Source organism: Protomyctophum parallelum (genome assembly GCF_964188405.1).
Source record: "Protomyctophum parallelum genome assembly, chromosome: 17".
Taxonomy (NCBI): Eukaryota; Metazoa; Chordata; class Actinopteri; order Myctophiformes; family Myctophidae; genus Protomyctophum; species Protomyctophum parallelum.
Genome location: NC_139719.1, coordinates 23,118,173 through 23,136,076, shown reverse-complemented (window position 1 = coordinate 23,136,076; position 17,904 = coordinate 23,118,173). Strand labels below are relative to the sequence as shown.

At 40.3% G+C, this 17,904-nt stretch overlaps 2 protein-coding genes across 2 annotated transcripts; one reads left to right on the top strand and one right to left on the bottom strand.

Annotated features, from left to right (window-relative positions):
* The first annotated feature begins 5,674 nt into the window (after window positions 1-5,674).
* On the top strand, window positions 5,675-13,353 carry calcoco2 (calcium binding and coiled-coil domain 2). The gene is made up of 15 exons (XM_083787345.1): window positions 5,675-5,803; window positions 6,299-6,475; window positions 6,985-7,087; window positions 7,311-7,471; window positions 7,628-7,753; window positions 7,956-8,081; window positions 8,171-8,284; window positions 8,594-8,697; window positions 8,797-8,866; window positions 9,169-9,330; window positions 9,433-9,621; window positions 9,758-9,874; window positions 9,976-10,171; window positions 10,380-10,405; window positions 12,207-13,353. Exons 2-15 carry the CDS (start codon window positions 6,305-6,307, stop codon window positions 12,369-12,371), a joined length of 1,830 nt encoding a protein of 609 aa, XP_083643471.1. The 5' UTR covers window positions 5,675-5,803; window positions 6,299-6,304; the 3' UTR covers window positions 12,372-13,353.
* snf8 (SNF8 subunit of ESCRT-II) lies at window positions 13,211-16,695 on the bottom strand. The gene is made up of 9 exons (XM_083787351.1): window positions 16,522-16,695; window positions 16,290-16,354; window positions 16,146-16,196; window positions 15,901-16,039; window positions 15,678-15,782; window positions 15,212-15,284; window positions 14,853-14,994; window positions 14,146-14,220; window positions 13,211-14,032 (listed from the first exon to the last, which is right to left on the bottom strand). The coding sequence occupies exons 2-9, from the start codon at window positions 16,338-16,340 to the stop codon at window positions 13,895-13,897; spliced, it is 774 nt and encodes a 257-aa protein (XP_083643477.1). The 5' UTR covers window positions 16,341-16,354; window positions 16,522-16,695; the 3' UTR covers window positions 13,211-13,894.
* Between the last annotated feature and the right edge of the window lie 1,209 nt (window positions 16,696-17,904).

The following is a 17,904-nucleotide window of genomic DNA, read 5'->3' as shown; positions in this document are numbered from 1 at the left end:
ATGATCAACACGCCTGGTGGTGAGATAATGGAGAACACAAGCCCGAGCACAGCCGTCACCTGATATTAATCCTGGATCGACCAGGTGTGACCGGCTGGCACTCTTTTTGTTTTGGTGGGTTTCTTTCCATTTTTCACCACTTTTCTTTATAGTTCCAACAAAATATTTTTCTGCGCTTCTCTTTTAATTTGGGAAATCACAAACTTGATGCAGTAAAATAAATGGCAACGAAATAACAAATATTATGTGGGTACAAAACTGTCGTGTAAAGACATATTTTACCTAAATGCCATTTAAATGCCTTCAAAAAGCCAATCTTAATCAACCTTCTTGGACTGTCTGTCAATACTGGTGAGTCAAGAGGTCCGCTCCCCCCTATCCTGTGTCTTGTAGGGTGAAGGTCAGGCCACCACTAATTGCTGATAATGATGGCAGAAGATTGCTGGGGGAGGGGATGGTACAATACAGTACAGAGGGACATCCCAGGCTGTGGGAGGCTTGGGTGCCAGGTAACGGTATTCTGATCCAGTGATCTGGATAATCCTGCATGGCCCTGAACTTAGCTTTGCATTGGGCTGTGAGACCCGCGATGCCTCGTTGACCTCAACATGGGTAGAGTTACAAGAGTTATCATAGGATTTCTCTGAGGACCTTCCTCATTATTCTGTCATTAAAGCAGCAGTTGTTTTATCAACAACAACAGCTGCTTTAATGTCACCTCAGTATTTTCTGACACTGATAAGAACCAATGACTGCCAGAGTAAAACAACAAATATAATATTGATAATGTAATGTATAATAATATATAATATTTATTGTCTCCACCAGGCTGAAGGCATGGGGAGAGAGTATGTTTTGCACTCCGTGTGTGAGTCTGTGAGTCTGTGTGAGTGTGCGTCCGTCCGTCCGTCGAGCTAATCTCCGGCACCGTTAAGAACCCGGTCTGTGCCACATTTTGCACACATACTCCCTGGATGCCAACGATGAACCTCTGTCCCAAATTTTCCAGAAAGGCCTGTTATAGCGCTGTGTTCAAGACGGATCTGTCCGATATGTCATATTCCATCCTAATTGGCTAACATTGGATTTCAAAGTTTGCAGGATTGGCCGGTTTTGAACAAAATGCCTCAAATCATGAACGCATGCCACCCAAGGCATGCGTGGAGGCCACAACCTGACCTGCCCTGGTGGAGACCTGTGCCCCGAGGGGCACTTTATCTAGTTATTACTAGAACAGTGCCTGTTGGGGGGTGATCAGGTGTTATCAATTGGCTAATAAAGGCTGAGGTCGCGCATCATTGTGGTGGTGTGTAACGCGTATATTCTTTCTACGTCCGAGCATAGACATGGTAACGCCCCGCCTGCATTCTGATTGGCCTACTGACACTGCCCGTCTTGCCTGTCCTCCGAGATGCAAGGCTACTCCGTGGTGGGAAATAATACAAGTACAAGAGAATGGTAACACGCGACAGTAATTTGTAACTTTAATATCAAGGGAAAAGAGACTTTTTTTTACGGTACAATAATGTTTAAAGTTTACACATGTATACGAATAAACAGGCCAACGGCATAAACAATATTAGTTTACCTCTTCTACAAAAATAAAAGTTGCTGTCGCGCGTGCCAAGCTGTCATTCTCTTGTAGCTATTATATATCGTACTTGACTTGTATTATTTATTTATTTCCCACCACGGAGTAACCTCGCGCAGCATACAGTGTATCTTCGACCTCGGAGACACCGGCTGTGTCGGTAGGCCAATCAGAGGCAGGCGGGGCGTTACCATGTCTATGCTCGGACGTAGAAAGATGTGTGGGTAACGTGTGTGTCAAAAGCATGCCCCACCCAGTTATTATGTCTGTGTCCCTTTTATGCCCATATATAGAAATATCTTTGTCAGGCATGCCCAGATATGGAGTCTAAGAAGATGTAAGAACATGCCAGCTCCATATATGATTATATATATGTCCAGAGCCTGGGCAGGGGCCCAGTCCGGAGCCTGGGCAGGGGCTTTTGTGCTGCTTCTGGACAACCGGCGATCCGACGGACTTGACACCGGGCACTGCACTGCACTCCCTGTGGTGGTGTGGAACACGTGTGTCAAATTTAAGTAGTCGTTGTTATTATTTTACAAGAAGAAAGCCCCCTTTTAGCTAATACTCATTATTGTCAATAATAAGGGAAATGTTTTTCAAACATTGCTCATTTATGTAAAAAATTGTAAGCAAGACGTAACCCCTCGTTTCCACCATCCCAACTTGATGACACGTTTGCACGCAGTGGAAGGGCTTGGGTAAACCCAGGAGATTTTGATAAGTTTCTTCTTAATAATGTAGAACCAGATGTGAAGGTGTCACATCTCTGAGTCATTACAAGTCATTACCTACTACAGTTAAGCTGGCACGGTAAAATAAGTTGGGGACTCAAATTTCAGATGAGCTCTGGGAAGACAGTCTTGCAGAAGTTAGTCTGTCAATAACTCGAAACGTATTCAGTTTCGAGTCATTCATAGACTCCATTATTCCAAATCAAAACTACAAAAGATATTCCCAGATACTTCTTTGCACTGTGACAAATAGAATGCAAATCTTCTTCACAGCTTCGCCCCTTTCCCTCGGATACAGAGATATTGGATCAATCTGTGTAAAGCGCCTTGGATAAAGGCGCTATATAAATGCACCATTTATTGGATTAAGATATTTGAGACATTCTCTGATATTTTGAATATTCATATTGACCCCGATCATATAGGCCTACTAATTATTCTGGGTTTGTTAGACTCCATTTCTATGTTGACGAGAGCACAGAAACAACTGGCTAAATGAAATGGCTAGTACACTACTACACTACTACACTTCACCTTCAGATAATAAGGTAGTTCTTAAAAAGAAAAAGATTTGATAAGGTTTGGCTGCCCCTTGTCCATAATTTGAGTAGAAGCACCTAATGGACAGGATACCACTGATATCATCATCATTTCTGATGTTGTTTTCCATGACCGTATCTCATCATCTTACTACCTTATTACTAGAAGAAAAAAATATTTATTCTGTACTAATTGTATAATCATTTATAACCTGTTCTTAATAAAAAATATATATAAGATGTCACAGAATCTTTTTGTTGTAGCCGAGCAAATTATACCAGCTTTCAATAATAGTTTTTTATTAGAAAGACAGGACAATCTTCAGTTTTTCTTCCTGTAATGCAGTGTAATTTTTGACTGTCTGTCTAGTGCAAATAAACTGAACTGAAAAACCTAGGATTATTATTTGTTTTCAATAAAATGATGCTTCTGCATGATGGCTGGTAACCTGCAAAAGTACATTTGAATGTGGATGGATACAGTAAAAATGTACCAGCATTTGGCTGCATTGGTACAGATAATGATGATGCCTGCAATAGAAACAAGTCCCCACGATATTTTTTGCATTATCCTTTTATCCTAAATGTCTGACTGTACCTCATGCTCTTTACATTTCTGATTAATAAAGTATTCAATCAATCAAAAATAATTATCCTAGGCCTGGTGAACTTCAAAATCTACTTGTTTTGTTTTTTGCTGAAGCGTCTGTTCACTATCATCGCATGAGAAGAATGGCGTACTCACTTGTGTTGTTAAGCCTTCATATGGAAGATGCTGACCATCGCCCCTTGCAACTCATCCTGCACGTTCACAGCAGCAACCTCAGTCTGAAGAGCTCATAGAAGCTGTAGCGATTGCCGTAGTACTCTCAGTCAGGACAGCCGACAAGCCACATATCGTCCTCCTGGTCTTTAACAAAAGAGTACATTTGTATCATCACTGAGGGTGGCCTGGTTCAGATTGACTTACACTCTCTCATAGCAGACCCAGCAGTGGCTCAGGTGACCCATCAACACCTGATCCCCTTTGACATGATGGGAGTGAAAATGAACAGCAGACTCAGCAGGGAGTGAGTGAAGAGTGATAATCCCCGATATTTGTTCACTGAAATGAGAGAAGTGGTTTTCAGCACTCGTGCCTGTTAAACTAAAATCTGTGCTGCTTGAAACCCACAAGAGTATCGTGTCTTACACGTTAACAGGTTTTAGGTTTATCCTCCATGCCAAGTTGAAATGGAGTAGGTTAATTTAAACTGGGGGTGTAATAGAACTTTATTTGAAGGCTCAGAGTTTGGGTCTATAGAAATAAGAAAACGTTGATAAAGGAATAGGGGAATTAGAAAAAGAAGCTCAAGATGATACCCTGCCCTGTTTTGTTGGCATAGCAGCTAACAATCAGATAAAGCCAACATGGATACTTGGATAGTCTATGGATGATTAATTGAAAATGGTGGACCCTATTGTAAACAAGTGTAAACAAGTGTAATGCTTTATGGTGTCGTCCACAGTTAACAGTTTTTGTATTGAATTGTGCTTGAAATGTACCTATTCTGCATACCGTTAATAAATACTTCAATCAATCAACCAATCAATGATTAATTTTTGGTATAGCACCATGCATCTATGAATGTCCCACATATTTAGCCTGATTATCAGAGTGGGCGGGGTCTTTGGGCTAGATCCAGGCTACCACATATTCACAATTAATAATCTATGTCTGGTTTAAATTTTACGGAAAAAGATAGCCTGCTTCATTAGTCCTATTACATTGAAAATTGTGTCAATATATTTGAAAATGACAAACTTGCAATGCAGCTAAAGCATGACTCCGCCATGGCTGTTTGTTGCTATGGTGACCGAACGCCTATTGTAGCGAAAGCGATTTAGAGCATTTAGAATAGTTTTGTCGTTACAACCATTCATCGACCATTGAACTATACATTACCGGGGACGATTTTTTTGCGTGTGTCCCCCTGCTTCAAGGCTCCAGCCAGTAACGTTGATCAATGCGGGCTGTTGTTTGTTGTGGCTGAAACAGAAGACACTCCACGTTTTATAGTATAAACAAAACCTCACGCAGACACGCACGCACGCATCCCTCAGGTTCACGTCTGAGTTGGATCTTCCCCCATTCAACCTCTTCAGCCAATCACAATCTTAGAGATTGGAAATCTTTCTGCTCTGATTGGCTGTTGAGTCAGCCATTGTAAAGTTATGTTTGTCATCTTTCATATTTCATTAGTGGACGTTAACGTTTACACTTTACACCTGAAGCGCCACATAAGTACCTCGGGGCTCGGGCGGTACACAGCGAGCAAATAATAATAATATTAAGGGATGCATGTCACTCACTACGAGTAGGCTACTACTCAGTTACAGTAGAGGCCCAGACATTTCTGGATGTTGTAACAGGTGTGTGTACAGATTAAAGAAGACGACCAAAAAGACAAAATAGAGAAGGTGATAAAGAAAGAGTGTGTGTTTGGCATTTGAAGAGGCCTACTACAGGTGAGGCCATAATGCAAGAGAATCGGTGAACAGTGCAGTCATATTATATTATATAGAAGATTAAAGAAAGAAAGAAAGAACGAAAGAATGCCTGAATTGGGTCACTTTGGGTTGACAGTTGACACTTTAAATATTTTGACTTTATCACTGTGAAGGTATATTACATTGATTCCAGCAGATGGCGGCAATGTAACACTAAAAGTTGGACTTGGACGCCAACTGCCAGCGGAAGACTGAAGCTGAAAACTTGAGTAAAGTAAACTACATTTCCCAGATCGGTTCATCATAGTCCAGAGTCCTACACAGTACGCAACGAAAATAAATACCGATTCGTCACGGTCACACACTGGTCACACACACTGTTTGTGTTGTGCTGAGAGCTCTGTCGACTGCGTAGTTGAGACTGCGAGACAAGAAGTGACCGTAAACTTGTAAGTTGAACTTTTATTCCAACGTCTGGTATTAATGTTTTGGTTTATGGAACTTTGGCTTTGCTGTGAATATATTCGGATATATAATATATTAGAATAGTAGTCTGTAAGGCAGTTTACAGTTACTTTCGGTTTCTGATATTATGAACGTTATAACTTTTACTTTCCCTGGCTCCCTGGCTCCAAACGACTTGATATAAAATTGTATAACTGGGAACGAATGATATCAAATATGAATGGATTGTCCTACTACATCGTGACTAATGAGTGTTGAGTATAAATGTATAATCTCCATGACTTGTCATATTCCAGTGAAAGTGAAAGCTAAAGAGAAATCAAAGATCAACATTGGTCTGGCAGCCTTCCTGTGGACTTGCACCTGTTTATCATCAGTGATCAGAGTCATCAGACTGTCAGACACATGTCGCTTATCAGCGGAGGAGGAGGCGTCTTGATTCTTAAAGTGTTTTGATTCTTCATTATATTTGATTGTAGCTCAACATGGCGAGTTGCAGCAGTGATATTGCAGTGGTGGAGCCGTCGGCGACCTTCTCTCTGGTCCTCTTCCATGACATCCCTCACGCATACCCACCGTCCACCCAGGTGACATGTCGGTACACCCTGACTGCTGGCTTCCAGCCCAATAAAAGAGACTGGGTGGGGGTTTTTAAGGTGAGGAAAAAACAGGAGTCTCGATTGAATGGAAACAAGCCCTTGGGGCTTTTCTTTAGGACCATTGTATAATCGTACCACAACAACCACTACTATTTTCAAACTGTTAAAGTATTGTTCAATCAATCAAAGCCAGGGTACATACAGTTAAATCTTCAGTGTTAAAGCTGCATTATTGCATACCTTTTGTCGTTACTTGGGATTCGAGCCCCGGTCTTCTGTTCCGCATGAGGAACTGCATGGCTAGGGGAGATATTGTGCTTATGAGCTTCAGGGTGTCCAACTCCTTCCCGACTTCAGGGTCTAAATTTATAGGGAGAACACCCTATAGTACTGTGTATACTAGTCCCAGTCCCATCATCTCCATGTCCTCTCTATATACAATAATTAATTATTTGGTCTGACTCAAGTTCAAAGGCCTTTTATTTTACCACTGTACCGGTAGTGCTAACCATGCTGGGGCATACAAGTTGCTCATCAACCATGAAACATTCAATGTTGTCTTGCAGGTAGGGTGGAGCAGCACCAAAGACTATCATACATTTGTGTGGGTGGAACCGTACTCGGATGTGGTGAGCGAAGATCCAGTGAAAAAACAAGTGGTGTTTAATGGTATGACCTGTTTCAATTTACACTTAAAAAAATGAATAATACCTTGTGTGTTACGTTATGGTACTACTGTAGGCATTTCTTCCCTTTTTCATGTGATTATGTAGTGAGATTCTGTTTTGTTATTATTATGGTATGTCTGAGGCTAATCTCTCAAACCACTGGATAACATTTCTTGTACGTCCTCGAATATTTTGTATATTAATATACCTTTTATTTCTATTAGACTACTATTTGCCAAAGGATGATGCTGAGTTCTACCAGTTCTGCTATGTGGACAGCAGTGGTCAAGTGAGAGGAGCCAGCACCCCATTCTGTTTCAAAAGTCCAGAGGAGCAAAGTATGGACTGTAGCCTGGAAACTGACCTGCTGGTGATTACAACACAGGTTGGTATGAAGTGCAATCAAAAGGTCTAATTTTAGAAAGTGCATGGTTCAACAGGGTTTATAAATCAGAGTGATGGGCAAAATACGTGTTTGTATTTGGAACTCAGTTCATGGGCAAATAAAGTGCTGTACTGACATGTCTTTTATTTAATCCAGGAGCAAGTTGAGCAGAGTGCACGGGAGAGGGATGAACTGCAGAAAGAGATGGATCAGATGAGAGTGCAAAATGAGAGCATAAAGAGCGCTCTGATGGAGAAACAGCGAGAGGTTGACCACCTGAAGGTCTGCACCGCAAAGTCCTGTTAATTTAACTTGGAGATCCTTACTGGGCCACTGAATTAAGTTATCACTTAGAATTTTGCTGTATACACCTTGTTTGACTGTACATTTGAGAAATTATAATTGGAGATGACACCACATGTGTATTTAAGCAAGAGCATAGTTTCCATTAACTTAAATAATACAATATTGTTACTTTGTACAGGAGCAGCAGGAGGGGAGTGAACGGGAAAGAAAGGAACTGGCCAAAGAGTTTAGTCAAATGAAGGAACAAAACGAGAGCTTAAGAAGTAGTCTGAGGGAACAACAGCAAGAACTCGATTGCGTCAAGGTACGTCCTCTGTAGTCCACACCATGTGTACACAAGAACAAACATCTAGTCTGAGCATCTAGAAACTTAATAGTGCTGTTACGTTTCAGGGGGACCTGATCCAAAAGGCCCATCAGCTGGAGCAACAGAATAGCAGAGAGGAGGAAAAACTGAGTCAAAGCTTGGAGTCACTGTCAGTGGATAAGTCACAGAGAGAACAGGAGGTAAATGCCAAGGGAGTTTTATCTCTGCTTTGATCCAGAGCTACCATTTCCTCATCACAATATGGAGAAAGATAATTTATTTTTTAATGTATCTTAATCTTATGAAAGTTAACAAATTGACATGAGTATCCACTTTACCACAGTTGAGTAGCGAGAGATGAAGTGAGTGAGTGGCTGAGTGCGCGCTGTGCATGCATGCTTGTGAGTTGTGAGAGGGAAAGGGAATAAGGATAGGACACAAACTGCAAACTCTTTGTGAATATGGAACACAAATCCTATGTATTCAGTCACACATTCTGTGTGGCACAGGTTAAGCAGAAATATGATCGAGCTGTGGTGAAGATCAATCAACTGAAACAGGAGCAAGAGGACCTATATGGGACTCTCAGTATCCAAAGTGTGGAGATTGCAGAGTGAGTTGCAAATTGTATAATGAATGAAAAGAGATGAGAGATGGACAACATTGATGCAAGTATGGTCTCTAATGCTCATTTCTGTTTTGTTTTTTTCAGGCTAAAATCCAAACTCGGAGAGCAAGAACAAGAACTGCTCAAACTGAGAGATGATATTCAGCTCCTACAGGTATTTTAAGAGCTGTTTAAATTTGACAGTAGAATTAAGTTAATTCTACTTTATTAACAGGGGAGGAAAGGTAATAAGTACAACTCATAAACCTGTTAACAGGGCTTGGTGTAATTACATCTGTTGAAAAATGCTTCAGAATTTAACATGCATGAAATCATATCGGGGTCCCTATGGTAAAATAATAGGACTGCTGATTGCATATGGTATTATGATGACTGATGAGTGGTCATTTCATTTGTTAGATCAGAGAGGGGTCTGTGGCAGATCATACCATTCTCTTCTGACTGTTCCCTTCACAGGTGGACCTCCAGAGCAGTGAGAAAGAGAAGGAGAGACTCCATGTTGAGCTTCGTAGACTAGATGAACTAACACACACCCTGGACGAACTGAAGCGAGAAAACGAGGAACTACGCAGGAGTCGGCAGGAGATGTTGCAGAACATTCCAGACGAAGACATGAAGGTGGGAACAAATTCACACAAGGCCAACGTGGCCTCTTGTCTTTTCTTTTGCAACACTGAATTCAGTGTTGATGAATGACCTTGTACTGATGTCTGCATCTAGGTGCAATATCAGACCCTACTCAACCAGCTACAGGACACTCGTTCACAACTGTTCAACGAGAGGCACTCGTTCAACAGCACACAGAGACGTTCGGAGCAACTGCAGAGAGATCTGGCTGACGCCAAAGAACAACTAGAGGGCCTTGCAACATCATCTGACCAGATGAAACGCTGCAGCAGCAAAGTAGAGGTGAACTTTAAAGTTCAGTTCAGAGATCAGTGAATATAGATTCTTCTTAACGTGTAACTGTTGAAGCAGATCTACAGTCTTTACCTTTCTTGATTGATATTAACTCAGGTCTTCATTTTTTATTGTTGTTTTTAAGCTGCAACTCATAGAGGCGCACGGCCTCATTGCAGAGAAGAGCGAACAGGCCACCGAGATGGACAACAAGATAATGATTGAGAAACAGGAGAAAGAAGAGCTAGAAAGACAAAATCAGGTAGATTTCCAACTAAGTTTGTTTATTTAGCAAGGGTTATTTAGTCGAAGGGTCACTTCCTGTTTTTTGGCTCAACTTTGTCTGTGTGTTTACCTTGTCAGATTCTCAAAAGAGATATTGAGCGCCTTCACACAGAGTTGGCTGAACAGATGGCCTCTAGTGCTGAATCAATATACATGCAACCTTCAAGCCCTCATGGCTTCTCACCTGAAACAATCACAACTTCCAGCCAGGGGCAACAGGAGGATACACTTCCAGAGTCTCTCCAATATGATCCGACCCTATATGAATCAATAGGTAAGGTTGAGGAATCTGTTTCAGAAGATGAGGAAACCATTATTTTCAGCTGAATTTAAAGCAGTAGTTAATGCACGACAAACATTGTGTTCGTGGGGGTAAATATGTCTGAAAGAGAAAAGAAAATCAGTCAATATTATGTTGTGATATCAAGTTCCTTTTTATTTGTGCCATTGACTAATTAAATTACAACTTTTCTTTCTTTCAGGAACCAGTGCAGATACAGAGGAAGAGGTACCTCCATGCATGTCTTTCAAACTAGTTTTCTTTTGGATACACATAGGGTGCATCCAAATTGTTAAAACTTACACGTGTCTTTTTGGTGCAGTACTTAGTTTAGACAGTTTTTGGTTTAGACTACCGGTAGTCATTGGTTATCATTAGTCCTACAACTACAACCTATCTCAAACCCTCACCCTAAACCTAACCTCCCACGGGCAGCACACCTAAACCTAAGCCATGTCTGACCAATGACTAGTCTAAACTAAGTATGCACCCCGTGTCTTTTTCCTAAGAATGTTTTGATGAAAAACATAATCGGGTCGAGGAAGGATTTGAAGGACTAAGGGCCGATTCATACTCCTATTTTAGAGCCGAATAAAAGTCGGTTTGGCGCTGTAGAGCCTACAATGTGACGTCATTTGAGGTTCGGGGGGGGTGGGTACCGTGACTATCGGCTCTTCGGTGCTACTGAAAATTTCTGGCGAGCCGAAATCATTTAGGCACTACAGCGCCGAAACAGCTGTAAAATATGTATGAATCGGCCCTTAGGAAACAACAACCACTGTGCTGAGAGAATCCAACTGCACTTAAGTTACATAATTACGCGACATTTAGACCAGGGTGAAAATAAAATGTTTCAAAGGTGGTCTAGGCTTAGGTGACATATAACCAAGTATACATTAAATGTTTAGCAAAAAAGGGACTACAGCACTCGGTCTCTCTCTGAATTGAATATAACGCCGGGGGGGGGGGGGGATCACTTGTGTGAAGTGAGCGGTGCCTTTCATCACAATGTAAACAACATTCTGTGCTCAAACTAAACGGACAGACATACACACACAGGCTGCACCGCTCAATAAGCAATGAAGCACCATTCCTTATCATTTTTAGAGAATTGGACCAGCTCTTATCATGGCTGCCACTTACACAGATTTCTGGATAATTTCACTGTCAGGAAACTTGTTGATAATGAAAGTCTACGACTACTAAAGCCCTAGTCTCGGAAACCCAGATGTTTTTATTTCCAGGGAGAAAAAAAGCCCTAGTCCTAACTAAAGCCCTAACCACACCAAAGGGTCGCCATGCAACTCAGAGTCCCAAACCACACCATGTATTTTAAGATGTTATGTAACGTAGTGGTCCCCAACCTGGGGTTCCGCAAAGCATTTACTGGGGGTCAGCACTGCAGCATGCCTCATGAAAATGATATGGCTCAATGGGTAGTTGGTTGAAAACAAAAACAAATGTAATGGACAGTTACTTTCATTCTAGCCTGACATGACGTTGGCTAAGCTGGATAACATTTCCAGCCACTATCAATAAAATGTGGCACAGAAAAGACAAATTCATGTTAACATGGTAGAAATATGTCTCATTAGGTAATAACATTCCTGAACAAAAATTTAATATTTAAAACTTGTATTTATTGGACAAGATTCCCAAGGGCTCATTAGAGTCGGTGCTAGGCCCCCTCCTGTTTTATATAAAGATATCTTTAGAAAGATATTTTTGCCAAAAATAGTCGACCTAACAATCTCACAATGCACCGTTTGTGTTGGGGAAACATTGACATTGTGGGCTAGAATACAGCTATTTCTTGCCAAATCTTAGCCCCAAAATAGGGATGCTAGAGTTCAAGTGGTTAAAGTAAAAAACAATTCTAATGGATAGCCATTAGATATTCATGATGAATACCAAAGAGTGTCTGTGCTGTTTACAACTTATATGTCGTTTACTCAAACTTAATCCAACGTGCCCCTCTTATGTTGCCACATATGACCGCCTGACCGGCCATCTCTATTTCAATTTCCAGGAATCGTTTGTGTGCCAGCACTGCCAGGAGACTTTCCCTGGCCTTACCCGGGAGGAGAGGGTGCTGCATGAGCAAAGCCACCAAGTGTGTCCTTTCTGCACACTCATCTGTGACAGCATGGAGCAGTCTCTGTTTGAGGATCACGTGTACAGCCACGAGTTGTAGGAATCAGGCTCAGGCATATGTTTTGTGTTCACTCCCAAGTAGGTTTCAATGACCGTCATGATTAAGCAAGACAGAGAATTTATAGCGCGTCTCTCAACCTGGCTCATAGCAATATTAATGCACTGAATGTTCCCTGAAAGTAAAGTCAATATTACAGGGAGAGCTTAAAACATTTTGCATCACGTCATGATTAAGCAAGACAGAGAATTTATAGCGTGTCTCTCAACCTGGCTCATAGCAATATTAATGCACTGAATGTTCACTGAAAGTAAAGTCAATATTATAGGGAGAGCTTAAAACATTATGCATCACGTAAAAAGCATATTCAATATTGCTTATTCTCCCCGTGTCCCCTGGGTAGGTACCCCGTCCCCCACAAAAACATGCAGTAATCCTGGTCTCTAAACTGCCTCCCCCTGGCCAGCTGGTGCACCTGATGGAGGGGAAAGGAACTGGTTGGAATAACGTGTTTCTTCCACGCGCTACGTCCAACCAGGGAAACTCCCCCCGTTAGGTGTTAAGGAGCGACTTGGACACTCATGCATGAAGGAAGCATGAGTTCAAGTCCGTTGCTCTCCCCAGGTTGGCGTAGAGCCCAGGATCACATTCGATAATTGACACGGGTGAAAAATGGGTTACAAAATCGTGGGATAACAAATATTTAAAATATTGCTTATTCTACAATGTTTCTATATTGTTTTACTACTGACAATTAACGGTTCATTTATTTAAAGTCATGCCTTATCTAGAAAAAGTGCAATCCATTGGGTGGGTACTAGTAATTTACAAAAAAAAGTGCACTTTAATTTAAGTTTGTAAATTGTAATGAGACAGTAAACTCATGTATTAAACCCATTTATTTTACATTGTCTTATACTGTATACTACCACCATGGCTGTGCTGACTACAGAAAAACTCATCACACCTCACATTGCAGATGTTATTTTGAAAGTAACAAAACTGCAATAAAAGATGCATGTTTTGACAGTTGAATGTTACTTAAGGTTAACGTGTTAATAGATCATTAGTCACTCGAGCCAGACTATCGGCTCACAACATCTTCAAATGCTTCCACCTAAGCAGTCTATGTAACGGAGAGGCTGGAAATGAGTAAAGCAGATGTCCCACTTTCTGTTTTGTCTTGTGTAAATTTGCCAAAAAACCTATAGCTTGCTGCTTATAGATATTGATAATATATGAACAGATGACAGCTGCCATTCTTGGCTTTTAGGAGGTGTAGTTACAGCCTGTGTAGCATTCAGGGATTGTGAAATAATTGTCTGGCTCAGAGACTAATAGAACATGAACCGATTTATATCCTGTTCCCCTTATATATGTCCGCTTGCTGCATCCACTAGTCTAGTGGCCTTAAGAGCTGATATAGCAGGATATCTTTGGGTCCAAAGTCCACACATGATATGGGGGAATTACCCATACGATACAAGTCCATAAAATCAGACTCATTCTGCCAGGCACATTATTTTTCCCTCCACCTAATGTTGTACAGTCCAGAGAGTCTGATCTCAAGGTATCATCTGATTGGCCTCTTCTGGTGTGACATCACGGGAAGTCAGTTCAGAGAAGAGAGCAGGCAGCCAGTACTGTGGTTCCCCGGCAGCTTGAGAATCCAGCCAAGCCAACCCCTCTTTCAGCAGGTGATCCTGAGAATACAGGGAGAAAGGTGGCCAATAAGTCTTAGATCAATTCAGTCTTAAGACTGAAACCAACTACTGGTATTATAATTAGGGTACCTAAATTACCTTCTCACACTTACCAGGACATGAGAAGCCCGTTCTCTCTCCCATTTTAGATTGTCTGTGATCTCACTCACTGTAACATAGCCCTTCTTCTACAGAGGGACAAAAACATATGTATGTACAATGTATACTCTGTATGAAGATAACAGGCAGTGGTTCTCAAACTTTTTCATGTCAAGGACTCCCAAATTGATATGTATTTGGGTGCAGACCACCAAATGAAAACTTTGCCTATCTACAAGCTCACAACACGTCACAAATTGTGAGCTTGTAGATCTGCCATTTTTGAAAATTGTAAGTGTTTAAATTGTTAATTTAGCTGGGGACTGCCAACAAGAATTGGCATAGGGTATATTAAGAATTGGAAAGCGTAAAAAATAAGGTACAACACAAATGGGGTTGTAGGGTAAGTTTCAATTGAATACTTAGTTTGTTCCAAATCAGAAATGTAAATGCTATTCTCTGGCGTTTTTTTTGCCATACTTACGTATGCACGTCTCACTAAATAGCGTATCCAAACACCAGGTCTGTGTAATATAGTGATTAAGTAGCATAAGTATGGCAAAAAAAAATTAAAAACCACCACCATCACCCGAGAATAGCATTTACATTTCCGATTTGGAACAAACTAAGTCTTCAATTGAAACTTCCCCTACAACCCCATTTGTAACTATGGTGGTGCTATGGTGTCCTTTCAAATACGCCTGTTGGAGCAGATTGTTACCTCAGCCAGCTGTAGAACTACAGTGTGATCCATGTTGAGCTCTGCTGGGACAGACTGCACCAGGTACGAGTCTCCCACGGGTATCATGCCAAAGCCATTTCCCATGGCTTTCAGCTTCTTTATGGCTCTCACCAAGTCGTCTCTGGAAAAGCACAGGTCAGTTTAACAATCACTATATTACACAGACCTGGTGTTTGGCTACGCTATTTATTGAGACGTGCAAAACCCAAATGGTATAAAAAATAATTTAAATACCGGTTTAAATTAATATTATTAAATGCAAAATACAGATATTTGAAATGTGATATTTATAGACTGCTCATGTGAGAATGATTTCTCACAATGGCAATGACACTCACTGGCTGACATCCTGAGCATATTTCCCCCTTCCCTTCAGCACTCTGTGATGGAGTTCATCCAGTGTGATGAGCCCTGAAAGGACACAACTTTTATTTTATAGTCATTCATTTAATAAAATTCCACACGCACGCGCACACAAACACGTTTTATTATTTTATAGTCATTCTTACAGTAATTGACAATAACATTCCACGTTAACAGGTACGGCCGCCCCTTTTCCATCTCGCCCCCACGAAGACAGGGTTCATTGAATAATTTGTTTTCCAACAACAGGACCCAGTTCCTGCTTCTTTTTTTTTTCGATATGAAGAATTATAACCATACAATGTATTTATACCTTTGCATGGAACCATGACAAATTACCTCTGAATCATATGGTGCATTCTAGTTTTACTTAGTATATTGTTGTGATAAAATGCTCCATATCACAATGATGCAAAAGACAGAAGAAAGTAAGAAACTAACCGCCATTTCTGTGTTTCAGGGCAAGGCAAACTTCAATTATTTGTACACCCAGCTCATAGTAGAAGTCTCCTACCCCAAGCATTTCTGACCAAAAGCCTTTGCTAGCTGGAAAAAAATGGAGGGAAACAAAATAAATATTTTGATTGTTAAAAGTAGTGCAAAGATTCTTATAATTATTAAATAATTTTAAACATTATTAAACATAACTAAACTTAATTCTCACAGGCAAGTGGATCAACCCCAATGGTGGCACACATTTCCTGAAACTGGACCCGAAACTGTGAGTTCTTGCGGATCTCTTGTTTATGCTTGCTAGCAAATTCCTCAAGGTTAGACTTGAAGGTTTCCAGCTGTTTAGACATCTGAGGAAAGAAATCCATGTAGGCTGTTATGGTCAGCTTAAATATTTCCACAATCCACATACACACCTCTAAATTTGAATATTAATGTATAAAAGAGTAGACCTACCTGAACAATTTGATCTTCGGCAAGAACATTTCCTCTTTCCTTATACTTGGCCTCAATTAAATAAAATAAGAAATGTTAGAAATTAAGTTAACATTAACATTCCTGAAAATTAATACTGTATTAACATTGCATATTATAGCCTACCTCTGCAAGTTTCCTTTTGGCAATAGCTCCTGTACCAACCCCTCTCCGCATATTGTTACTGTAGTCTGAGAACACACAATATTTTAATATACTAATATACTTTGTTACTCCCTCAGTTTGATATGTATACACTGCAGTACCTGACTATAATTGTGCAAAAACAATACCCACAAAATAGCCAACTAATGTTACTGTAGTCTGGTTTATAAATTATAATATCAACCAAATTAACCTGCTAAATGTAGTCCACGAGCTCTGGATTTTCACTTGTGTACAGACACTCGATACCACGACGTGACCCCCTCGAATGTTATATGCAAAGTATTAAAGTCGGGGAAACATTCAATTCAATAATATTCAATAATACAGTAAACTGATTTACACGGTGCTATTTGTAGCAGTTTATGCTTCCTGTTATTAATAAACCCGGAAGTAAAGTATAGTATATCGTTGCTGTATTATGTGAACAAAAGCAACGACACTGCCACCTGCTGCCTGGGCGATTGTAGCAAGTCAGAAAACGGTACTAGAGTATTTAGAAGTGAATGCTTGGTGCTACATGTCAGTACCACAACATAACTAAAAGTGCACTAACATGGATGACTAGAAATCCTGCCCCTGATAGTGTTTTGCAGGTAGTCCACTGTAATTGTAAAAAAAAAAAAAAAAAAGCAAATGTGAGACTGAAAGATGTTCATGTATGTCTGCAAAACTGTCTTGCACTGATTTATGTCACTGCCAGGACTGTGAAAATGTGTCAAAAGAAACAGAAGAAAGAGGTACATGGGATGATGACTCTGATGAAAGTGATAGGGAAGAGTAACCCAACATGTTACCATGTAGGCCTACTACTTGTTTTGTTCAAGAATTATTAAGATGTTAAAGAATTGCCACACTACCTACATCCATTTAAATGCAATGCATAAATGCAAACAGCACAGACTACTTACACAGCCAACAGAAGGTTTTATTGTGATGCATTTGTATGCTATTTTGTATTTTCATATATTTCCTTGGCAGGGGGGGGGGGGTGGATGTACAAATGACAGATGCTGTGACACTTTGCGGTACTTGTAAATAAATAAATGTTTCATACAATTATGTTGTAATCATTCTGACCTCTAGTACTTAAAAGTTTAGTCTTGTGCATTTTTTGCATTATTGCAATTTAGGGGGCGTGGTAACATTTGGATAGATTTTCTGCCATTTTGGTCCAAGGTGCCCTGATTTTCTTTTCTACCTTTCATTAGTGCACAGTAGGTTGAAAACAGGTATGAAACATAAGCTCTTGGCACAATTTACTGTGTAGGTTTCATTGTACTGTGTGGCAAACACTTAAGTTGAAGCATATTCTTTAAGAAATATGCTACACATTAATTACATTAATTTATATCTAAATTCACATATGAGTAAACAAAAGGCACCAATACTTGTTTCAGATGTTAAGTATATGCATTTGACATTTGAGAAAGATTTTGTGTTGCCAAAAACACATTTTACAAGCAAAAACAGCAGCACAAGATTTTCGTTTTTTGGTTATACACTGTTTATACATTTATGGCTTGTGACAAAATACTGCAGAATATTATGAGTAGAACTTTTAACCCAAAGTCTA

Excerpts from the sequence above, each read along its gene's own strand:
- calcoco2 (XM_083787345.1), top strand. The coding sequence starts at position 6,305 with ATGGCGAGTTGCAGCAGTGATATTGCAGTGGTGGAGCCGTCGGCGACC. Across the intron at positions 8,285-8,593 it reads AGTCACAGAGAGAACAGGAG|GTTAAGCAGAAATATGATCG; the intron begins GTAAATGCCAAG and ends TGTGTGGCACAG. Across the intron at positions 9,875-9,975 it reads AGCTAGAAAGACAAAATCAG|ATTCTCAAAAGAGATATTGA; the intron begins GTAGATTTCCAA and ends TTACCTTGTCAG.
- snf8 (XM_083787351.1), bottom strand. The coding sequence starts at position 16,340 with ATGCGGAGAGGGGTTGGTACAGGAGCTATTGCCAAAAGGAAACTTGCA. Across the intron at positions 16,040-16,145 it reads CCGAAGATCAAATTGTTCAG|ATGTCTAAACAGCTGGAAAC; the intron begins GTAGGTCTACTC and ends TTCTTTCCTCAG. Across the intron at positions 15,285-15,677 it reads CCTGAAACACAGAAATGGCG|GGCTCATCACACTGGATGAA; the intron begins GTTAGTTTCTTA and ends GTGTCCTTTCAG.